The following is a 22,940-nucleotide window of genomic DNA, read 5'->3' on the forward strand; positions in this document are numbered from 1 at the left end:
TAATTAATTACTTTCATACTTTCTCTGCAAATCCTTAAAATTTGTGAATTTCTTGTTTTTTATAGTAGTATTTTTTGATGTCCGGACCACTCATCTCATCAAATTCATATTTTATTACACCACAAATATTTATAAAAATTTATAAATAACTTGCTTGGACTGACCGTTTCAAGCTAAACAATCTTCATAAGTACTTGCAGTATTTATAAATGTACAAATAACAGATAATCTGTAGTCTCCATCTCTCAACAATAACAACAGTTATTAACAGCAAACCTTTACTTGAATGTGATACTCCTACAGTTTGACCTTCTCCTCTATCTTTTCTCCTTCGCAAGGATGTAGTGGCGTCATGTAATTTGTTTAACTATTTCTGATCAATTACCTTTCTCTTGTGTGTGTTGTTTTGTTTTGGAGAATAAGTAACCAGTGGAGATCTTCCTCTGGATTTTTTTATCTGCTACGATACCTTCAACTATCATTCGCTCCATGCCTTTTCTTCTTCTAGTTATATGTCCAAAATATTCTCCTTGGCAAGGATGTAGTGGCGTCATGTAATTTGTTTAACTATTTCTGATCAATTATCTTTCTCCTGTGTGTGTTGTTTTGTTTTGGAGAATAAGTAACCAGTGGAGATCTTCCTCTAGATTTTTTATCTGCTACGATACCTTCAACTATCATTCGCTCCATGCCTTTTCTTCTTCTAGTTATATGTCCAAAATATCTCAGTATATTTTGGTTGATAGTTGTGATGAGTCTAGTTTTTTAGAATTGAGTTATTTGTGCGATCGGTCCATGGTATGAAAAGCATTCTACGGTAGACCCATATTTCAAATGGCATTATAAGCATTGAATCGGTTTTTTTTTATTGTCCAAGTTTCTGAAGCATAGGTAGCGATAGGAAATATCAATGCTCGAACAAGGAGTAACTTTGTATTTTTTGTGATGTCAGTGTTCTTTCCAATTTTTGTGATTTTGGCTGTTGCCGATCTGGCTATTGAGAAGCGTCAACGGATCTCGTCTTCGCATCTTCCACCTTTGGTAATAACGGAGCATAAGTAACTAAACTGCCTGACCACTTCTTAATCTGCCATGTTTTTTATCTCTGCTTGGTTGTTTCTGATTCTATCGATGATCATCACTTTCGTTTTCTGCATATTTATTTTCAAACCTTATTTCGTACTCACCGTGCCTAGCCTATTCACAATTTAATCCGGTTTTTCTGGTGATGACGCCAATATAACAGTGTCATCACCATAACGTAGGTTTTTGATTTTTCTTCCTTCTATCGTTGCTCCACTGCCATTCCTCAAAATCTTGAAGCATAATATATGTTCACTATATATATATATATATATATATATATATATATATATATATATATATATATATATATATTAAATAGAATAGAGGATATATATATATATATATATCTACGGCATAAAGTGGACTCCGCCCATGTTAAAATTCAGGTTCAATCGAGCTCCGTGGTAAAGTGGGTACCGATATACGGAGCTCACTTGACCATTCCATAATATTGGTTCTGTCGATTCATCAACATGTAGAGTTTAATAATTTATAAAAAATTTTTGGAGCCCGTAAATACCCCTGTATCATAAATGTATATCGTTTAGTTCACGTGTATATATTATAGGGGTCGTTGAGATCTTCTTCAATGTATAATTGAACCATAGGTTTATCGGTTTAAGTAAGCTCTGAGAGTTTGGCAACTGTGCGATTATACCGTATATTTTCAACATATATCCCGAGCGGTTCATATGGGCTCCTTATTTTTATCTACTGTTCGTAGACAGTGTAATGTCATACGCATTACACTAAGTAACAAAGGATATCTTATTACCTCGTATAACTACGTACTAAGAGGTAACTGGTTCTTTAAAAACAGGTATATAGATACAAAAGGATTTGGGCTTATTATTTAATGGAATGTTCGCTTGCATAGGAAATTTTATTTTTTCTGCATTTTTAAAAATGTTGTTTTTTTATTTAATATAATTTTATTAGTTAAATGCCGAACTCAATGTTTTTTTTTAATTACAGAAATTTCGTAATATATTTTGTTTACGTGAGTATGTCTTTGTACGTTTTATGTAAGCATCCGATTAATAAAAACTACTTTTATTTCATCCAATCTTCTGCGATATCTTGTATAAAGCTTTTTTATTATTTTAGTTCTGGTCTTATTTGTGTACTATATGTATATGATATCTCGATAAAAGGTTATTTCAAAATAAATCTGCTTAAGAGCTGCAATAGATATTTTTGTGTTAAAATGGGTAGTAGTGTGGACAAAAAGAAAGTATTTGTCTAACAAGGTATATTCGGCAGCAGATGCATATAGTGCAAGCGTCTATGTTTTAAGGGCGGAAGGACGCGCACCTCATTTTTAGCTGACAAGCATGCGAAAAATATTATTTCTGGTCCTCAATTTACCTTTTAGTTTTAAACAATGATCTGTGACTGACCCCGTGCGCTACAAATTATTTTCAAGGAATTTATATGAAGTCTACGTTCAACAATTTCATGACATTATTGGATGTTCAGTTTTGTGGAAGCGTCTATGTTAGGGAGATTAAAGGAGCACACACGAGTTTTTCAGGGATTTTGGCTGAAAATTGATTCATAGTTTATTTTTATTGTGTAATAATAGGTGTATCGTCTATATAATAGAAGTTCTAGTATCTACCGGTATGGATCGTTCATTTGTGTAAATGTTATACAGTGTAGGGGCCTTTATGCTACCCCAAGCGAGACCGTTCTTCATCTGCTATTCTTATCATTGAGTGATACAAAAAATATTCTATTGTGTAGGCATACGCAGACAATATAAGTGAGTTTGTTATCTAAAGGGATGTCATATAGTTTTTGGAGAAATATTCTGTAATTTAAGGTGTCGTAAGCGGCATTTAGATTGAAAAATACCACCCCTGATACCCGATATTTTTCGTACCCGTCTTTGATTTAGTATTTGTGATGTACGTGATCTTCCCTGTCTACAGCCACTTTTGTCTTTTACTTTAAGTTTTTCTTCTAATATCGGTGATATCATATTAACGATATTGTGCAAAAGTATTTTGAATAGCTGACAAAATAAAGATATTAGCCGATATTTTTTGTGGTCGTTGGAGTGTTTGCCAGGCTTAAGTAAGGTAACAACTTTGGCTTGTCTCTATTTTTTGGGTATCTCCTAATTTGAATACAGTTGTTCATCATCTGGATAAGTCATTGTAGTGTTTTTGGTCCAGATTGCGTAATAAGCTTTGTGCTCAGATCCTCAAGGTCGGTAGTTGTGTTATTTTTCATTAAATATCTAGATTGTGGATCCAAGCTCCACATCGTTAAAAGTTTCTCTCAGCTGACTGGTTTTGTCCTTTCTTACTTTCCGACAGAAATAGTGTCTATATCTATAATGTGGTTTTCAGCGATCAGCTATATACCAAATACCCTAGGTTAGTCCCTATATGTGTTTCCTGTACTAGAAATTAGTCAGATTCGTGTTAACTCATATGTCTGATAAATTTAAGTAAAGTAAAGTTTCTTGATTTTTAGATATACTCTTAACAGTTATAGACATATGTTATTAGAATAGTTGGTGCTAAAAAGGACCAATTTGACAAAATCATATTAAAGGTGTGACTGAAGAATTAACCGATTAATTAATTAATCATTACCCGGGGTATGACCGATTGCGGTGGTCTTATTAGTACTCCAATCTTCCTAAAGGCTCGTTCTTTAAACCCCATAAGTAATGCGTAATCTTTTTATTAAAAATTTAAATTTTACATGCCGTGTATTACTTTTTCACGATATGTCGAATCAGATTTGTATAGTAATAATTTTAGGTTCTAAAGAGCCTCTTTGTGGAAAATAAATAAGTTTGTTGGCGCCACTGTTCAGATGATGGGTTTATCACAGATATCAAAGTTTACATTTTAATTCAATCTTCTATTTACGTATCTTCAATATTAAAAAAGTAAGAAAAGACATGTTTATGCTTTTATTTTTTTAAATCTATTCTGTTTTCTTTCTAGAGTTCTGTCTTTTTTGAACGACCTGTGTTCTTTTTTCAATTGGGCACTTGTCCAAAGCTATGACAAATACTCTGTCCTCTGCTATTCTACATTAATATGTCATTCATTATTTTCTCTAAACACTCTGTCCTCTGCTGTTCTACATTAATATGACTGATTTATTTTATCTTTCTTGCAGCTATTTTAATGTTTATCCTGTGTATCTTCTTCTTCTTCTTCTTTTTACATAACTCTGTCTGTTTTTCATTGTGCTTCCAGTAAGTTGCCTTTCCATCGTTTTCGTAGTCTTCCTACTGATCGTCTTCCTATGAGTTAACCGTCTTTTGCCGTCTTTATTGTTTTATTTGTTGTAATTCGGATTATATGATCGTTCCGTTCTTCTCTTCTATTTCTTAACCAGTTCTTGATGTTCTTCACCTTGCATCTACGTCGTATATCTGTACTTCTAGCTCTGTCCCATAGTGTCTTACCATCAATTTTTCCAAGTGTTTTCATCTCTGATGACTGATGACTGTTTTGTAAATTATGCCTTTCGTTTCTTTTCCGATATTTTTATTTATTCATAATGTTTCATTTAGGTAGCCTGTGGCTCTGTTTGCTCTATTCACTGGATCTTTCACTTCAGATTTGAGCTTTCCCTAGCTAGATAATGTGATGCCTAGATATTTAAGCTCCAACCCTTGTTCTATTATCTGACCTTTTAGCTCCAATTAACATCTTAGTAAATTTGCGTAGTAATCATGCATTTTGTCTCTTTTGGGGAAATTAACATGTTAAATTTTCTGGCGGTTGTATGAAATTGGAGTAGCGTACGTTGTAAATCATCTTCACTTTGAAAGAGTAGTATTGCGTCGTCTGCACAGCAGATTAATATTATATTATATATTATTTGTTTTTCTTCCATTTGGTATCCTTTTTTAGTTCTTACTTTTTTATTATTTCATCCATAATCAGGTTGAATAATAGGGGACTCCTGTCTCAACCCATTGTCAGCTTCAATAGGGTCGGTTAGTTCTTCTTCTACTTTTACTTTGATTGTGTTGTTTTGGTATATATTCTCGATCGTTTTGATTTTTCCTAGATTTTTCCTTCTTGCGTACAATAAGTGGATAACGTTTTTTAATTTGTGTATCTTCTGTATATTAGTATTTCTTCTGCGTATTAAAAGTTAAATTTTGGTTATTATTTCTTAATATTCTCTTAACGTGTTTATTAATTGTCTTGTTTCATGTGTATCAAGATATGTGTATCATGATAGATTGTAATGCATATTTCATTTAATGTAATTAAAGTGCTCTTTGCGTTTGCCAATTACTATCTCACTTCCTCAGTGATAGGTCTTTTTTTCCTCATCAATAGCCTTATCCTCGCGCGATACAGCTATCTCGCGCGATACAGCTATTTTAACCCTCTATAGCCCCGTGTGTACTCAAGGCAACAAAGGAGTTTTTGATGCAGAGAACTTTTTTAAAACAATTTCCGACTCTAAGATGCCCTCTGTTAATTTCAGGCAACATTTGGTTATACATTTTAATACACTCTATGAACCTATGACGAAACCTATATGGAAATGTTTAACAGTATGTCAAATGGACATGGCTGCCTTATTAGTTTGTACTTTCGATAGTGATTTATTGTTATAAAATGTGTACAAATTATATAAAAATATATACCGAGGCATTATATCAGCATTTATATGTTGATTACCGTTGAAATTTGTTTATTTTATTGTGTTGTTTCAGTACTGTGATAAAAAACAGGTATGTTACTCTGAATCCACACTGGACCATATTATTTTAAATTATTTTTTTAGGATGGATACAAAATCGTTCTACGGGAAAAGCAGTAAATATCCGAGGAATCCAAAGACTCTGACTTTGACAGTGATAATAAGAGAGTGATAATGAATTTTCCATAGGTACTCAGATATCAATTGATCCAGGATCAAATAAAATGGAAAATGAAGATGATTTGTACGAAGCAAATTTAGACCAGGTCGAATAGTTGATAGTATATGTAGGAATCGCTGGGAAGAAATAGAAACTAAAATTCATTTCAATAATAACGAAAATATGCTCAACAATAATGATAAGTTATACAAAATTAGACCATTCATCAACGGCCCATTTCAAAATTTTCAGATTATTCCAATGAGTGAAAAATTGTGTATTGATGAACAAATGATACCATTCAAAGGGGCACATTCTTTAAAACAATATATGAAGAATAAACCCAAAAAATGGGGATACAAGGCATTTTTTTGGCGTGATAGCAATGGTATTGTTTATAACTGGGAATTATATACAGGAACTGTTGAACATTCTCTTCATATACCTAATATAGACACCAGCGGTAATGTAGTAATAAGATTGTGTGAGATAGTCGAACCAAACAAATACTATTAAGTATATTTTGACAACTGGTTTAATAGCATTCAGTTGCAGAATGAAATGGAAAAACGTGGACTGCAATGTTTGGGAACTGTTCGTCGAAACAGACTGCCTAATTGCCATTTTTCTGATGACAAGAATATGAAGAAACAGGGTAGAGGTACTGTAGAAGAAAAGCACGCTACAGCAGATGGCATAAGACTAACAGCATTAAAATGGTACGATAATAAACCGGTTCATTTGCTTAGTACATTTGTTGGTTCTGAGCCTACTTCGTTAGTCAAGAGGTGGGATAAGAAAAAAAATCAAGAATTATTGTACGCTGTCCAAATTCAGTGCAATTTTATAATAAATTTATGAGAGGTGTCGATCTTATGGATTCACTAATTGCTCTTTACCGAACAGACATAAAATCTAAAAAGTGGTATCTAAAAATATTTTTTCACCTTCTGGATTTAGCTGTTGTTAACAGCTGGTTATTGTATCGTCGTGATTGCGATTACTTTGAAAGAAAAATCAGTTGCCTTTGTTACAGTTTAAGTCCCACTTATGTAGCGGACTGTTAGCAAGAACTGACCAGATCAAAAACAAAGGACGTCCCAGGCTCAGTGAAATTGAGAACGAAATTGTAAAAAAACGGAAGAGAGGACCTACTGCTATTGTACCACCGAAGGAAGTTAGGCTTGACCAAACCTTCGACTGGCCCGTATATTCACAAAAGGGGGAGGATGCAAAAAACCAGGATGCTGTAATACTTCTAAAGTAATGTGCGATAAATGTAAAGTTGCTTCATCTTTTACAACTACAAATATTTGTTTTTTTGATTGGCATAATAAATAAGTATATAACTTAATTCGTTAGTTTTTGCTGCCCACAGTTGCCTGAGGGCAATACTCCCAAAACTCTCCCCAAACAAAATTTAAAAAATCTAAAAAAAATATTAGTTGTAAATGGATGGATATTTGAGCACATATACAAATTAAAACATTTTCCCTTAAGTTTACAAAAAAAGTCGGGCAATAGAGGGCTGAGATATTTATATTTCACTATATGCTCTATCATTTGGTTTTCATTTCTAATTAGCACCTATGACGAAATTTATAATATCTAAGATCTAGTGCTTTCATATGAAACTGGAATAAAACACTTGGTAGATAATATTTATTCGTTTTGAGTACACTTTTTTTAGAACTTAGTATATAAAAGAATAAATATTTGTCTGTTCAGTGTTTTCCAAGTCTGTAAAACATAAACAGGCTTAAATATTAGATTATACATTTATTAAAAATGTTCAATTTCTAAATTGAAGATTTTATATTTAAAAATATGAATAGGTTTTTACATTTTATTTGACGTTTTAATCTTTTAATCGGAGTTCATTTTTCGAAAAACTATAAAATTGTAAGAACAAATTGCTATGTAAAAGTACAAGGCACTATTCTCATGCTGTGAGCTTTGCTGCTCTGTTACTTTTATATCGCTTAAACTATTTTTAATTTATTGTCAATGTTTTTGAGGCGGTTTTCCTTAAATGACCATTTTTAAGGTTAGTACGTTTGATTAAATGAAATTGACATTTATTTGATAGTTTCCGTTTTATTAGTACTGATGGTATATGACTAGCATCTGTTGGTTGTATATATCAATTTGAACGTGGAAGTAAGAGCACTCTCTTGTTAGTAATTTCAGTGTAAATTGTGACGAAACCAGAAATAACCCATAATATTCTCCCCGTGTGATCTTAGTATTTCCGTTGATTGAATAGTATAGGGTATCCAATCAACGGTATGTCAGAGTTTTATTAATTTTTATATATATTTGCAAAATAAGGAAGAAAGTTCAGTATAGGCAGTTAAACAGCTGATCTGTCAATTTAGAAGTAAGAACAAGTACCAACTTGCTGAAAAGCATACCATACACAAAAGGGGTAATAAAATGTACTTCACAAACTATAGCGATATAAGCTATATATTATATATAAGCTATATATCTATTAATTATTAGGATATACAGTATTTTTTCTGATACACCTGGAACGATTGAGTGAATAGGTGAACTATCAAATAGAAGACTATTAGTATGGAATTAGAAAAACTAATAAATCGTTGATCAATTATTCACTATTAGGCAGTTAATGAGAAATGTTGGGAATACAAAAAAAAAAACATTAAACTAGTAATTTATAGATTTTAAACAAGCACTGATATAACCATAAGAATAAAACTATGAAATACCATGGCAGAACTAGGATTACCTAATAAACTGACTAATTTAACAAGGAGTAATATACAAATAAATACTTCAAGGAAAACTGTCGACTTATTTTCAAATGTACTGCAAAGTTATTTAAAAAATGTGACGGAATTAGCGTAACACCTGTTTTGAAAACTAAATATTATGAGACGAATTGGGGATATTATATTACACAAACTAAACCGCTTGCCTACAAAAAATATCATGAAAATACGATACGGTGAGAAAGACTAATGACTTTACAGCTAATTGCCACATAAGTATCAATGTAACTATAGCTCACAAAATGGGTTCAATTACATTGCAATTTTTAAATTTTTCGTGATAAAATGAAGTGATTGATTGTTGTTTTGAAAAGGTAAGTTGTTTTTTATTTTTGTATTCCTATCATCTGATATTGTAATATCAACAACATTTTTCATAATATATTCTAAAATAACGAAATTACTAATAACGAACAAAAGTTTTATTAATTTCTTGTTAATATATTTATGTAGAAATTTAGATTTTTATCTTGTTCTTACTATAGTGCTAAAGCACAAATGTAGTCATAGTCTACCGTATTTTTTTCATAGTGGTCATAGTTTTTAATTGTAATATAGCTTATGTGTTTATAATAACTAGCGCATAGAAAATAATAAAATTTTGTACCCTGTGCTTGATGTTTATTATCCTTTATTGTATTGGAACATCTAGAAGTATAGCAATACATTTTAACTGTTGAACAAAAGAGAAAATAAAAACACTTTTTGTGGTGTGCCACTTAACCATACACAAAATCGTACACAAATAGTCAAATGGTAGTAAAAGTCGATATAGGCCGCCAGACGGCAGAGGCATCGCCGCGCTCGATGTCTATACTATGAAATGTTTTTCATACAGTTTTCGTATCAGATTTTTCAAAACATCAAATTACATCTTCTTTTTGCCTTTCTTTATTTAGGCTAACCGCTACTGTTTTTTTCTTCAGCGTTTCTTCTTAATTTACATTAATGTTATATTACAATTCTTTCTGGAACGAGCTATAATTTTTCTCAAATAACCATTTTGTGTGGTTTAGTCGCCTTAAGGTTTAGCATGCTTTGTCAGATGTTCTTTAAAGTCCCTTTTAATATTAATATCGTTTGAGAAATTTTTCCCAGATACTTATATTTCGTTTTGATTTTCAATCTTCTTTTAATGTTAGTTTAAATGGTCTAGTAGTGTGTTCGTACAGTTCAGTTATAAGCAAAATTAGGTGTTGTTGTACACCTAATTCTTTTAGTATCAGTCATAAGTGTATCCATTTGACTCTGTGGAACGCTTAACGATAGTCTATAAAACAAATCCATAGTGGGATATTGAATTTCCTAGACTTTATACTTTTCTTGGACTTTTATTATAATAGTTTTAAAATTAAATGTTTAGTGAAAATCTCTACGCGACTTTAATGCATTAAATATTTTAATTAAAAATCGACATATCTATTGAAATTAGACAGTAAAAAAGTATGTTATTAAAGATTGATTTATAAATTATTGTAGTTTAAATTCAACTACGCTATGAAACAAATATTGCATGTCATAAGTCCAACAATTATAAAGATCTCCCTGTTGTTTGAGTTTTCTTTAATTAATAGAGTAACAAACATTATAATCCTACCGAAGGGGCCTCTAATTTCATAAACTGTTACACGATTACTCTATCCGATCTACGTACATTTATGAACTAAATGTTTTAGTGACAATGCCTTTTAATAAAAAATACTAATTAATAAAAATGGAAACTTAACTTTTCCAAGTTTATAATAGACACTTTCTTATGTTTAAAAATATATAAAATAAGTAATATAAATTACCGCCTTGTTTATTAAAACTAAAAAGTAAAATAAAGTTATGTGTCGGTTAACAATTTATATTTAACTACATTAGCGCAATAATCCTGAAATTCCTTCATGACTAATGGATATTTAAATAAATTTCAAGTGTTAAAATGTACCTGCTGTAAAATTTGAAAATCTACTACTAATACAATTATTGGCAACATCTCAGGAGTTTAGAAATGTACGCAACATGGTAAATACGGATCCCAAAAATGGTTTATCCTATTGTGGAGTCCACTTAATGCTACATGTCGGTCGGAGTCTACATAAAGCGCTACTTAGATAATAATATACACGGTGTATATTCTACTGGAGTTAGTATAATACCGTTTTAGAACGGAGCTTACATTAACCGCTAGATGTATATATATATATATATATATATATATATATATATATATATATATATATATATATATATAAAACTTCAGATTTTAATTTGAAGTTTTTCGAAACCACATTATTAACTCTTACATTAGTAGTATTATTTACATATAGTTTTTGTAATAACTAGATTAGATGTTCTGGCGTATCCATTTGTGTAATGTGATATTAGTGCTACTATACGATTATGACTGCAAACTGTCGGTGAACCTTTTATATATATGGGAATAAACGTTAGTTTGTCCCAGTCATTTGGCCAATTTTCGGTATTCCAGATCTCATTGCAAATTCTAAGCATTACTTCCGTCCCTAATTCTCCCATTTCTTTGAGTGATTCTGCTGTTATTTCATCTTCTCCTCATCCTTTTCTGAATTTTAGCTATTTAATTGCCGCCCTAATTTCTGATTTCCATATTTGAGGTTCTCTTTCATAACTACTTTTCTCTGTATTATTGTCTGAGTATTAGAGAATAGTATTTCGCAATATTGTTTCCACACCTCTGCGATAACGTCTAGGTTTGTTATGGTATTTCCACTATTATCTTTGATGATCTGTGTCTGCGGTTTGAATTCTCTCGCTAGATACTTGACTTTTGAGAAAAGTTCCCTAGTTACTTGTAATATTTTATGTTCTGCAGTTGGTTTTGTCTTCACGTTGATTCCTTTGAGGAATTCCTTTGAGCTCATTCATCGTTTATTGACAAGAATATAATCTATTTGGTTCTTGTACCGTCCTCCAGACGAAGAGCATATTGATAATCTCCGCGGATGATGTTTAAACATTGTCTTTACTATACTAAGATCAATATCGATGGCAAATTAAAGGAGCCGTTCACCTCGTTCATTTCGCTCGCCTAAGCCATACTCGCCTATCGTTCCTTTTAAATGGTCATCTATTTTAGTTTTTCCTATTTTTACATTCCAATCTCCGATTATTATCATTGGTTCTTTTTTAGGAATGTTTCATGGTTTCATGTATTAGGTGATATATTTCTTCTACTATATCTACTATATACAGTTTGACACCCCACGCTAAAGAGTTTACCAATTGGTGTAATATTGCTCATCTCCAAGTGTAAGTGATACAATAAACTGAAGGAAAATGCTGTCTGGTACACTCTCTTTTCACGGTATAATGCATCCATCCTGAGGTATTTAATTTAGCAATGTAGTCCTTCGGATAAAGACATAGTACTAATATAATTATATATCGGGTGACTTAGCTCTGTTATCTGTATGCTCTTTGTTCTCTCTATGCCTGACTTTCCCAATATATGCGGTTGTGCTCCTTAATTTTAGCCTTCAGCATAGTATCTTCTTCTTCAAATGCCATCTCCGCGGCGGAGGTCGGCAATCGTCATAGCTATTCGAACTTTTGAGACGGCTGCTCTGAAAAGTTCATTTAATGTACATCCGTACCACTCTCTCAGGTTGCGCAGCCATGACATTCTACGCCTCCCTATGCTTCTCTTTCCTTGGATCTTTCCCTGCATGATCAGTTGGAGCAAGGTGTATTTCTCTCCACGTGTAATATGTCCGAGATATTCCAATTTTTTTGCTTTTATTGAATTTAAAATTTCCATTTCTTTGTTCATCCTTCTCAGAACCTCTTTGTTTGTGACGTGTTCTGTCATGATATTTTAAGAATTCTTCTGTACACCCACAGCTCAAATGATTCCAGTTTTTTCATTGATGTAGCATTCAAGGTCCAAGATTCCATTCCATAAAATAAGGTCGAAAAAACATAGCGCCTCGCCAACCTAACTCTTAGTTCCAGTTTTAAATCCCTAGTACATAGAACTCTTCTCATTTTGTTGAAATTTGCTCTAGCCTTTTCTATTCTTATTTTTACCTCCTGATTGTAATCATTTGTGGAGTTAATCATTGTTCCCAGGTATGCATATTTGTCCACTTGTTCGACGCATAGTATATATAGCTCCTAACCTCTTTATTGCGCAAGTAAAACACATAAAACTGGGTTTTATCAAGAGTCCCCTTAAGATGGTTAGTATCCTAATACCTAAATAGTTGTTCTAAGTCTAGGACCTATGGTAGGTTTGTGCCTATCTAATCCTATATTCTCACTCAGAGTGTCATAGTAGATAGCCGTATAATTCGTATAATTTATACAATCTGACCGTTGGTATAATAGGCAGGTAATTGGTAAATACATTATATAAAGAAAAAAAAACACTGCCTTAAGATAAATCATTGCTTTCGTTTCTCCGTCAACTTATTTATGCTTGCATGATACGCATTATTTTCTATTCTACAATATACCCTTAACTATTCTTTAAAGATAAAAGTTTTAGTAAGATAATATAGGTTGGCAAATACTTTGAGATTGTTGATCATGTCATATTCTGCAGAGAGGTATATACATACTTTAGTAATTATTCGTTTTTTAAGTTTGTGAAGTTTCACAACCTGACAGCAGCCAGTCTTTCTTCTTCTTCTTCTTCAAGTGCCCTATCCGTTGCGAACGTTGGCTATTAACATGGCAATTCTGATCTTATTTGCGGCGCTTCTGAATAGTTCGACCGATGTGAGCCCGAACCACTTCCTCAGATTTTGGAGCCACGAGTGTCTTCTCCTGCCTGGCCCTCGCTTACTGTCTATTTTTCCCTGGACAATCAATTGCAGTAGACGGTACTTATCGTGTCTCAATATGTGGCCTAGATATTCAAGCTTTCTTTGTTTAATTGTATTCACGATTTCTTTCTCCTTTCCGATTCTTTGGATTACCTCTGTGTTGGTGACATGTTCGGTCCAGGATATACGAAGAATGCGTCGGTACACCCACATCCACAGCCAGTCTTTAGAGTTTTAAAACCAATATTGTTACATAATATTTTCGGCCATAGTCTAAAAAATTTTGCTCTAAATGAGCTTTTCGCATACTTTGTAAAAGTAGTATAGCCGCAAAACTGCAATATTTGAGTGCGATGGTAATTTTTCTGGCTTTAGGAATACGAAAGTATGTGCTCTCTTCGAGAGTTTCGTAAAGTTGCAGCTCTTAGCACACTTGCTCAAACTATGATTAGTAACCAGTCTAAAACATTTTATCTGTTCCGTCTTGAAAGTGTCTGGATCAGTTTTTTTTTTTCATATGGTTGATAGATTTTTATAGTTTTTTAAGTACCGACTGTGGCCAGCAAGCTTTTTTTTTCATCAAGAACTCATGTTATATTCTCTCTCATTTTCTGAATTTGAATCTAATCATTTGTAATAAATCGCTGTCGATATGGTCTAAGTAACGTTTGAGTCTGTCTGGTAGTAGATAGCAGGGTCGCTACTCAGGTTTTTTACTGGTTTACAGGTGTTACAGGATGTTATTTATTAGTACTCAAAGGACTAGTATTTATTGAGCATGTTCGTAGATAAACCGCTTAATACTGCAACAAACATCCACTCTATTGTCTAGATCGCACATTCTGCTTTCTCCTATTCTAGTATATGTAATGCAATTTTTTAGTAATTCGGACGTAAAATTTTCTATAGAAGTAGCCATCAGGCCTTTAACATCATCCGTTTTAAAAGTTTTTTATTTGAGCCCATATAAGTTCAATTGGGTTCAGGTCACAGTGATAAAGAGAGAGACGCAAAGAACAATATGTTCTTTTAACGAGCCATTTCGTCAACAACGTATTTATTGTTTTCGGGTATATGTCTCCTTGCAAGATTTTATAATTTTACTTTCAACATATTGTCATCGAATAATATATTTGTTTCAGAGAGCTAATTCATGATGTCCAATTTCCGCCAGGCAGTTGTTGGTGACGGCTGTAATTGTCGTCAACTATGATAAGATGCACTGTCCTTAACGACGATCTAATTTGGTTCAAAGTTTAACAAAATCTTTAAAAACCTACCTTCAAATTTTTCTTCAGGATAGTCATTGATTTTTTGGATTCAAAGAGTAATAAAACGTTATCCAAAAAAATCACATTACTGCCTATGTCTGTTCAAATAAGTCACCGTCCTTTGCAAGTTGGTGTCTTTAGAGCAGATGGTAACCCTTCAATAAAGGCTTGTCGATGTTTCTAGCTTTAAAATCTTGCCAAACTTTGGTAAAACATGACTTCGATTTAGCCAAGTTTCATGTAAATAGTAGATTTTTCTTCCTTTACGATGATAGTCTTTGTTTCTTTTTTACATTGTAGCATGCTAAATTTCTTTATTACGTTCCCGTATCTGTAGTTAACCATGTCTGGATACTATTAATTTTTATCGCTTCAAATACGTATGAGTGTTTAAAATACCCTTAAACTTAAAAGACCCTTTTAGTAATAAATTATGTTTGGGGCTATATGATAGTATTCTATAAAAGAATACGTTTTCTTTTAAACCACTTCATTCAAGTATTAATCACCCATAATATCTCTTAAAATTTTATTGGTTTTTAGTTAAAGCGTAACTATTTTCTCATAGAAACAAATATATCGAACCAAACTAACCCTTTCTGAAAATTAATTTGCTTTGGTCTAATTTATAAAAAAAAAACAAAACCTGATTTTACTACTGTAGAACTTCTCAATTGCCAGTTATTGTTTGTATTAATATGCATTCAGACGTGCATATTTGTAGTTAAGTTAAAATCTAGAAACTCATAATTTTTTGCCACTTTTCTGTCGCTAGCATTCACAGACAAACACCTTTTGTCGATATTAAGGGGCCCTTATCAATATTTTTGCCAAAGAGGCAAACATATCGTTTTGCTACATCTAGATTTCCGTATTGAGTTTATTATTTTAAATATATAAAAGACTTCAATCTGTCTTAAAGTATTGACGACAATATGACATGTGTCATGATCTCTTTTTTATTAATATATATATATATATATATATATTTAACAGAGTTAAGCAATATCATGAAATCCGGGATAATTTACGCCTTCGTCTCCATTAAAAATACTGTCGACTGATTTAAAAGATGTCAGATCACCTGGCAACAAATGTTGAATCTGGAAGTTAATTTTGTTAACGTCAACATTTCTTGCCGCCAAAAGTGCGCGCTCAATGAGCCAATTATGATTAAGTACTTATTCATTGTGTATCTGGATGTACTTTTATGTTACCATTTCCAATATTTAGCAAATGTTTGGAAAATATTTGCGCCGATACATCCTTTTGCACTTGTACTCTTATCTTAATGGTCAATCGAACTGTTTTGACATTTCGCCATAAAAACGATTGTTTTGAACATGCATTAATCTCATCGGCACATGTAAAGAGGGAAAGTTCTGAATCAACAATTGTAAGTTGTATACATTTGGCGCAACTCAACGACTCTAGATCATCATAAATTACAATTAAAATAATTACAATTACGATAAAAATATATATGAAGTATATTTGAATATTATAACATTTTTTAATAGTCAGTAGATTTTAAAATTTAAGTTTATTTAGAATTTTCTTATTAAATTTATTATTGTTAAAATGTATTGAATTAATGCACAAGCTTATATTATTTTTAACTTTATTGCAGAGAAAGTGCTGAAAAATCGTTTTGTATTGTAAATAAACAATGTTGTACACTTTAAAATTAATTTTAATTCTAATCATACATAATTCTGTCAAAAATAAAAATATTGTACTTTCGAGTAAAGATTACATTTTTCTAAAACACTTCTTATACAACTAATAAAAGTTGATATCTGATGGCATATGATATAGATCAGTAAACTATCAGTTTGTATAGGAAAATAAAATTTTATCATATTTTAAGTACCTATTAGATCTTTTTAGGACTTCAAATATTTATTTCAAAACAAAAATAAACCAAATCGATTTAGTTGTTCTTGATTTATAGAAAAAAAGTTATAAAAACATGAAAATGACGTTTTCTAAACGTCATTGTATAATATATATGTAGTTATAAAATATCAGAAAATGACGTTTAAAAAACGGATAAAACAAACTGTAGAGGTGAAGTCGCATAAAACATTTTGAATTTACAATTAAAAGAAAAAATAAGGATTATTTATCGAGATAAAAAATATCCTATCTCCTATGTTGGACTAACAAATACACTTTTACAAAATTTTATTCCAATCCGTTCATTGATTTTTTAATATTAGCTTGGACAAACATCGTGACACGAGGTGACACTGTAAATCATTTACAGCTTGTATAATAAAACTTTTGTATTTACCTTTTTTGAAAAACCTGTTCCTTAAGATGATTCTGGATGGGCATAATCGCGGAAGAAGTCGAAACCATTGGAGCAACAACGTGAAGGGGATGAGGAATTCCACCAAACGACATAAGATAGGGCTGATATATTCTATAAAAAAGTACGATGAACATAAATAATAAAAAGCATTATCCAAAGTGCAAAATATAATACATTAATATTTTAAGTTAATTTAACATAATGCATTAAAAAATTCTCTTATATTTTTTTTCCAAATCTTATACTAATTATATCCAAAAAAGTATTTTGTACTATGTAAGCAACAACGTCTATTTAATTTTTATTTTATTGGGATACTTGGTATATAAAAAAAACTTTTTGGATTTTCATAACAACAAACTCAATAAATAGGTCGGAAAAAATTTTACTAAATATATACTCTAATATAAAATTAAGAAGAAAACTAATATTGATGATGTGTTTTTGTCGAAACTGAAGTTAGATTTTAAAAATAATTAGAATGCCTGCGTTAGATAGTCTATCTTTACTAACAAGGTAAAATTCCAAGTATTATAACACATGAATAGAAAAAATAGAAAAACCGAGACTACTGAGTTAGTCACAGGTGCAGAGACAGTAATCAAAGCTTGGCACGATAGAAAATAGCAAATATCAAAAAAAGCACAAAAGATTTACTACGAAATATAATCAATATTTTGTCACTGCTACAAACACAATGCTAAAATATGCTGATAATAGCAACAAATTTGTTAAAAGTGTTTTAATTTCGTTTTGATTGGTCTGTTTTAAATCTCCGTTTCATTGAAAAAAGAAAAATTGTTTTAACATAAACTAAGTTCCCCCGAAATTTAGCAAATACTTTAGCTAACGGTTACGGTTAGTTGTCCATCTCCAGATATTTTTAAGATCGTATTAGATCAGGATCATTTGTAATTAAAATTATATTTTTATTTTCTTAACATTTCCATGTCCAATTTGAACAAAGTTGTTAAAAAATCTGAATAGAAAATTGTGAAAATGATCTTTAACCTATAAATTTTTATCGACCGACAATGTAAATTTGACAATTGATTTACTTGACCTTGGTCACAAAACTAAATACTGGAAAAAAATTCAAGAATTAGTCACAAATGAACCCTATAAAAAACTACATAAGGACTCTTGTAAATTACCATTCAAATCACAACATAAACATTTAAAGAGAAATAATTATATGACAGAATCCAAAAAACCTGCACCAACGAAAATCCCTTTGTTAAAGAAAAAACCTCGATACTAACAATAGTCATTTGTAAATAGTGTATTCCACAACATAGAAGAAAGAAAAAAAAAACAACAAAAAAGGTTCTGAAACACCCACAAGAAGGAAATCGATCATAATAATTTTACTATATGAAAATGCTTATCAAAAAAAATTAAAAGACATATTAAATAAACAAAGACTTACAACAGAATTCAAACCAATCAACACACTAATACCTATTTTATCAAAAATCAACATAAGAGCACACTGAAGATCAAAGCAGGGTATTTATATAATACCTTGCAAATGCAACAACTTTTATCAGAGCAAAACTTTCAGAATTCACTAAGTGTTAGGAGAGAGGAGCATAAATCTTCCAATAAAAAGAGAAACTTCTCAGATAGATCTGATATAAAACAATAGTTATGATTGGAAAATATAGTCACAAAAATTAAATTACGGAAGCAGAGATCTTTCAACTAAACGAAACAAATTTCGTAGCAAACACATCAAAATAAATTAGCAAAATCTGGGTAACAACGCTAAAAGAACAAATGACCACTAAGAATATACCAAATTATAAATAAACGGTAGATCAGAGACACATTGCCTATAATAAACTGCAACAAGCACAAAAAGAACACAATTTAATATCAATCCAAGCGTAAAAGAAACAACTCTCGGAATATTCATCTCCAAAATTGTAAACTTGGCCGATACCTATAAGATCATGGCCAACTGTAAGTAATACAACTATCAAATTTTCATTCTCTACCGTCAATTATAACATTTATTGGTTCTTCCAGGCGTATATTGCATTTAAATTACCAAATTCTTGGTGTATGGTCACACCCAAAAATTTTTTTATAAGACTATAGCATTTTGTTCTTAAGCATATTGAGGGCAATCTGCAGTTATATTTTGAACAATAAGGAGGTTTCTATACAGCACAGGCCACTCAAAAGAGTCGATTTGGCAATATTCATTGGATTTTGTGAAAATGCTAAAACAGGTAGATTTTTATTCTAGAGGGGTGAACTTTTAACGATATAGATATCCGTCAATTGTCAACCCCTCTCTTCCAGTACTCCAAACCTTAAATTTTAAATAGGTAAGATACTATGTGTCATACCATTATAAGATATGTATTTTGCTGGAGAATTCAGGCATTTATGATTTTTTTTGATATTAACTCTATTCGTGTAAAGAAAATCGGTTTACTGAAAGTGTTTCTTTCACCTCATAAAAACTAAAGTTAATACTTATGTTTTGCTAGTTTCAATTTCCGGTCATATTGGGTAGTCTGCAGTTATATTTTAAACAATAAGGAGACTTATATGTATACAGAGCTGACAACTCAAAAGAGTCGACCCTTATAGTTGGCAATATTCATTGGATTTTGTGAAAATGCTAAAGCAGATAGATTTTTATTCTAACGGGGTCATTTTTAACCGATATAGGTATCGGTCAATTGTCAACCCTTACCCTTCCAGTACCACAACCCCTTAAATTTTAAACAGAGAACATACTGTATGTGACAAATCATTGATAGGTATTTTGCTGGAGAATTCAGGTGTTTGGGAAAGTATGTACTATTTCTTTTCATATTTTTATTACTAATACTTTGTTTTAACGTGTACTATAATGTGATCTAATTAAATCCTGTATTCTGACGACTTTGTTAAAATATATTGTTTCCTGTTATTTCGTAAAATTGCTAAACTGGCTGTCTCATTTATTATGTTTTAAGTACGGAGAATTTGACTTCCTTGGTTATTTTTGTCTTGTGTCGCCAATACACACAAGTGTACGGTAACAATTAACTTAAATTATCGCCACTCAAAATCGCAATGCAATATAGTGATTTATGGGTTTACCCTCTTGCTACCGACCACCTCGGAGCGTGGTCAGAGGGTGGTTTCTGACGTTTTCAAGACGACACTTTATCCCAAGACAGCGAACCAAACACATCTAGTTTGATCGGTATCGTATTCGGTGCCCCAAGCGTCGTGATGCATCGCTACCAAATCTTCAGCCTCTTACGAATATATCAATATTTCAAAAGGTAAGTCTTTATTTTTTGTACAGACAAAAATAATGAGTAAGATCAGTTAATTTCGTAATTTCTTCTCAGTTGTATTTGCTATTTTTCGCTGATTTATTTACAAACAAAATATTACATTTTTACTTTATAATTATTTATCTAATATCGTTTAACCAGCGACTTCTTAAGTTTTATACAAAACATCAGGTATTCATGATTTTTTTTATATTATCTCATATTATCTCTATTCTTGTGAAAAAAAAATCAGTTCATTAAAAGTGTTACTTTCACTTCTTAAAATCTAAAGTTAACACTTATATTTTGGAAGTGGCAATTTCCGGTCATGTAACAAACTACATTAAAAAAAAGTTTGCAAAATTAATAAAAAACTTTATAAAATGTAACGTAAATAAAATGAATTAAATTTTAAATTAATAACTAAAACTGGAATAGTATTATAAATCTTGCTTTTTAAATATTGTCATTTAAAGAAGCCCAGAAGAGTTAAATGTTGCTCTTCATTTAATAATGAACCAAATTTAACTCTACTGGACTTCTTAATATGAGGTTATTAAAAAAGCAAGATTTATAATAACATTCCAGCTTCACTGGAAGAACTAAGACAACGAATTATAACTAGGTGACTTTATAATTGTATGAACGTTGATGACACAAAGTTTTCTATTAATGTTATAAATTTCGTTTTAATATAGTTTTTAACCCTTAACTAGTCGCTACATGGTCAAAAAGACCGCACGTATTGAAAATTGCTAATATTTCGGAAAAAAAATTACATTTGGCAACCACGGCCTTCAGTAGCTTACTCATTCGATACAAGGAGCCTCAGTACTAAATCAGAGTAGCGGGAGGTTTGTTACAGCGCAAAGGTCATAATTTCCGCGCGCGTCTAGTCAGCTAAAAAGTTTTTATAAATCGTTATAAACGCTAGTTTTTTTAAATAATATACTATTATACTTTTGTCTTATTGTTTAGTAACCTTTTGAATATACCTCTCTTTCTTTTACTATGTAATTAGTCATCAAATTTTAAATTACTTTGCAGCAAATTACTATTACGATATTTCATAATTTTCTTTGTTCTATTATTGAGAATCAAATATTAATTTTTTTAAATTTTAAGCTACAGCAAACTTTTATATATAACTTGTTTGGCTTTATTTTTAGAATGTAGTATGATAAGGAACAAATGAGACTTCAAGCCCTCATGGAAGAAGAACCGCTTGATATTGAATATGACGACGACGATGACGAGAATGAAGTAAATCCGGAAGTTATTGATGAGAGGTCGGAAGATTCGGAAAGCGAACAAGAACAGGATTTACAGGAAATAGGAGAAGTTTTACTGAATAATGAAGAAAGTGTTTTTAGGGGAAAAGATAAAACAGTGTGGAGAAAGCATCAAAGAAAAAACAAAAGGGTACATATGAGCAAGCCGAATTTAGTTAAAAAAATCACCTAAGCCTAATAGATTTACGAAAAAGTTAAAAGACATTTATGAAATATGGAGTTATTTCATTGATGAGGACATGGTTTACATAATTGTAGAATCCACTAATAAATACATTGAAAGTATAGCAAGCAATTTCTCTAGGGAGATATATATATATATATATATATATATATATATATATATATATATATATATATATATATATATATATATATATAAGGTTCTTGAACTCCTAAGTGGAGCATAGAGCTTCAGTGAAAACGCGCCATCGGGTTCTATTTTGCGCTAAGGCCTTCACCTCATTCCAAGACTTTCCTTGGCCTCTTATCTCGTCCATGATGGATCTTCTCCAAGTTTGTACTGGGCGACCTCTTTTTCTTTTCCCTTGGGGATTTCACTCTAGGGCAGTCTTTGCGATACTGCAACTATTTTTTCGGAGTGTGTGACCGATCCAACCCCACTTTCTGGACTTAATTTCATTTTGTACCCTCTTTTGTTCGGTCAGGTGTAGCAGATCGTCGTTTCTGATGGTGTTAGGCCAGAATATACGAACAATTCTTCGTAGACATTTGTTAACAAAGACCTGCAGTTTGTCTGTGAGGGTGTTTGTCACTTTTCAGGTTTCACATCCGTAGAGTAGAACAGACATAATATTTGATCGGAATATTCGGATCTTTGTCCTTGTAGTATACTCGCCAGATCTCCAAACAGGGTTGAGCGTGTTGAAAGCTTGTTGAGCTTTTCGTATCCTCATACGAATATCGTCTTCTGTACCTCCGTTTTCTGTTATGACACTTCCAAGATACGTAAAGTTTTCCACATTTTCAATCTGCATATTGTCGATAGTAAATAGCGTGTTGTTCCTTGCATTTATTCTCATGGACTTGGTTTTACTAATATTGATTTTCAAACCTATTTTATTGGCTTCAGTGGAAAGTGTTTCTAATTGGTAAGCCAGATCTTGGAACCTTTGACCTAATAGACAGATATCGTCCGCGTATTCTAGATCGCTTAGGCGTGTGGTTAACGTCCATTGTATCCCTCTTGTGTCGGGGTCTAGTTTGGAGAGAACATAGTCTAT

General features: G+C 31.7%; 1 protein-coding gene across 5 annotated transcripts in view; it reads right to left on the minus strand.

The window, feature by feature from the left end:
- Positions 1-22,940, minus strand: part of bru1 (bruno 1) — a 971,893-nt gene that overhangs the window by 839,580 nt on the left and 109,373 nt on the right. For 4 of the 5 annotated variants that reach the window (XR_011950072.1, XM_072523112.1, XM_072523110.1 and 1 more), the window contains exon 3: positions 17,100-17,231. The exons of the other annotated variant lie outside the window; for it this stretch is intronic. Coding sequence is in view for 3 of the 4 variants with exons in the window: in XM_072523112.1 (XP_072379213.1) it covers positions 17,100-17,231 (132 nt within the window). In the remaining variant the exon portion in view is untranslated. The remainder of the gene's footprint in view (positions 1-17,099; positions 17,232-22,940) is intronic. 5 annotated transcript variants of the gene reach the window in all.

The sequence above is a fragment of the Diabrotica undecimpunctata genome, chromosome 2, assembly GCF_040954645.1.
Source record: "Diabrotica undecimpunctata isolate CICGRU chromosome 2, icDiaUnde3, whole genome shotgun sequence".
NCBI classification, from domain to species: Eukaryota; Metazoa; Arthropoda; class Insecta; order Coleoptera; family Chrysomelidae; genus Diabrotica; species Diabrotica undecimpunctata.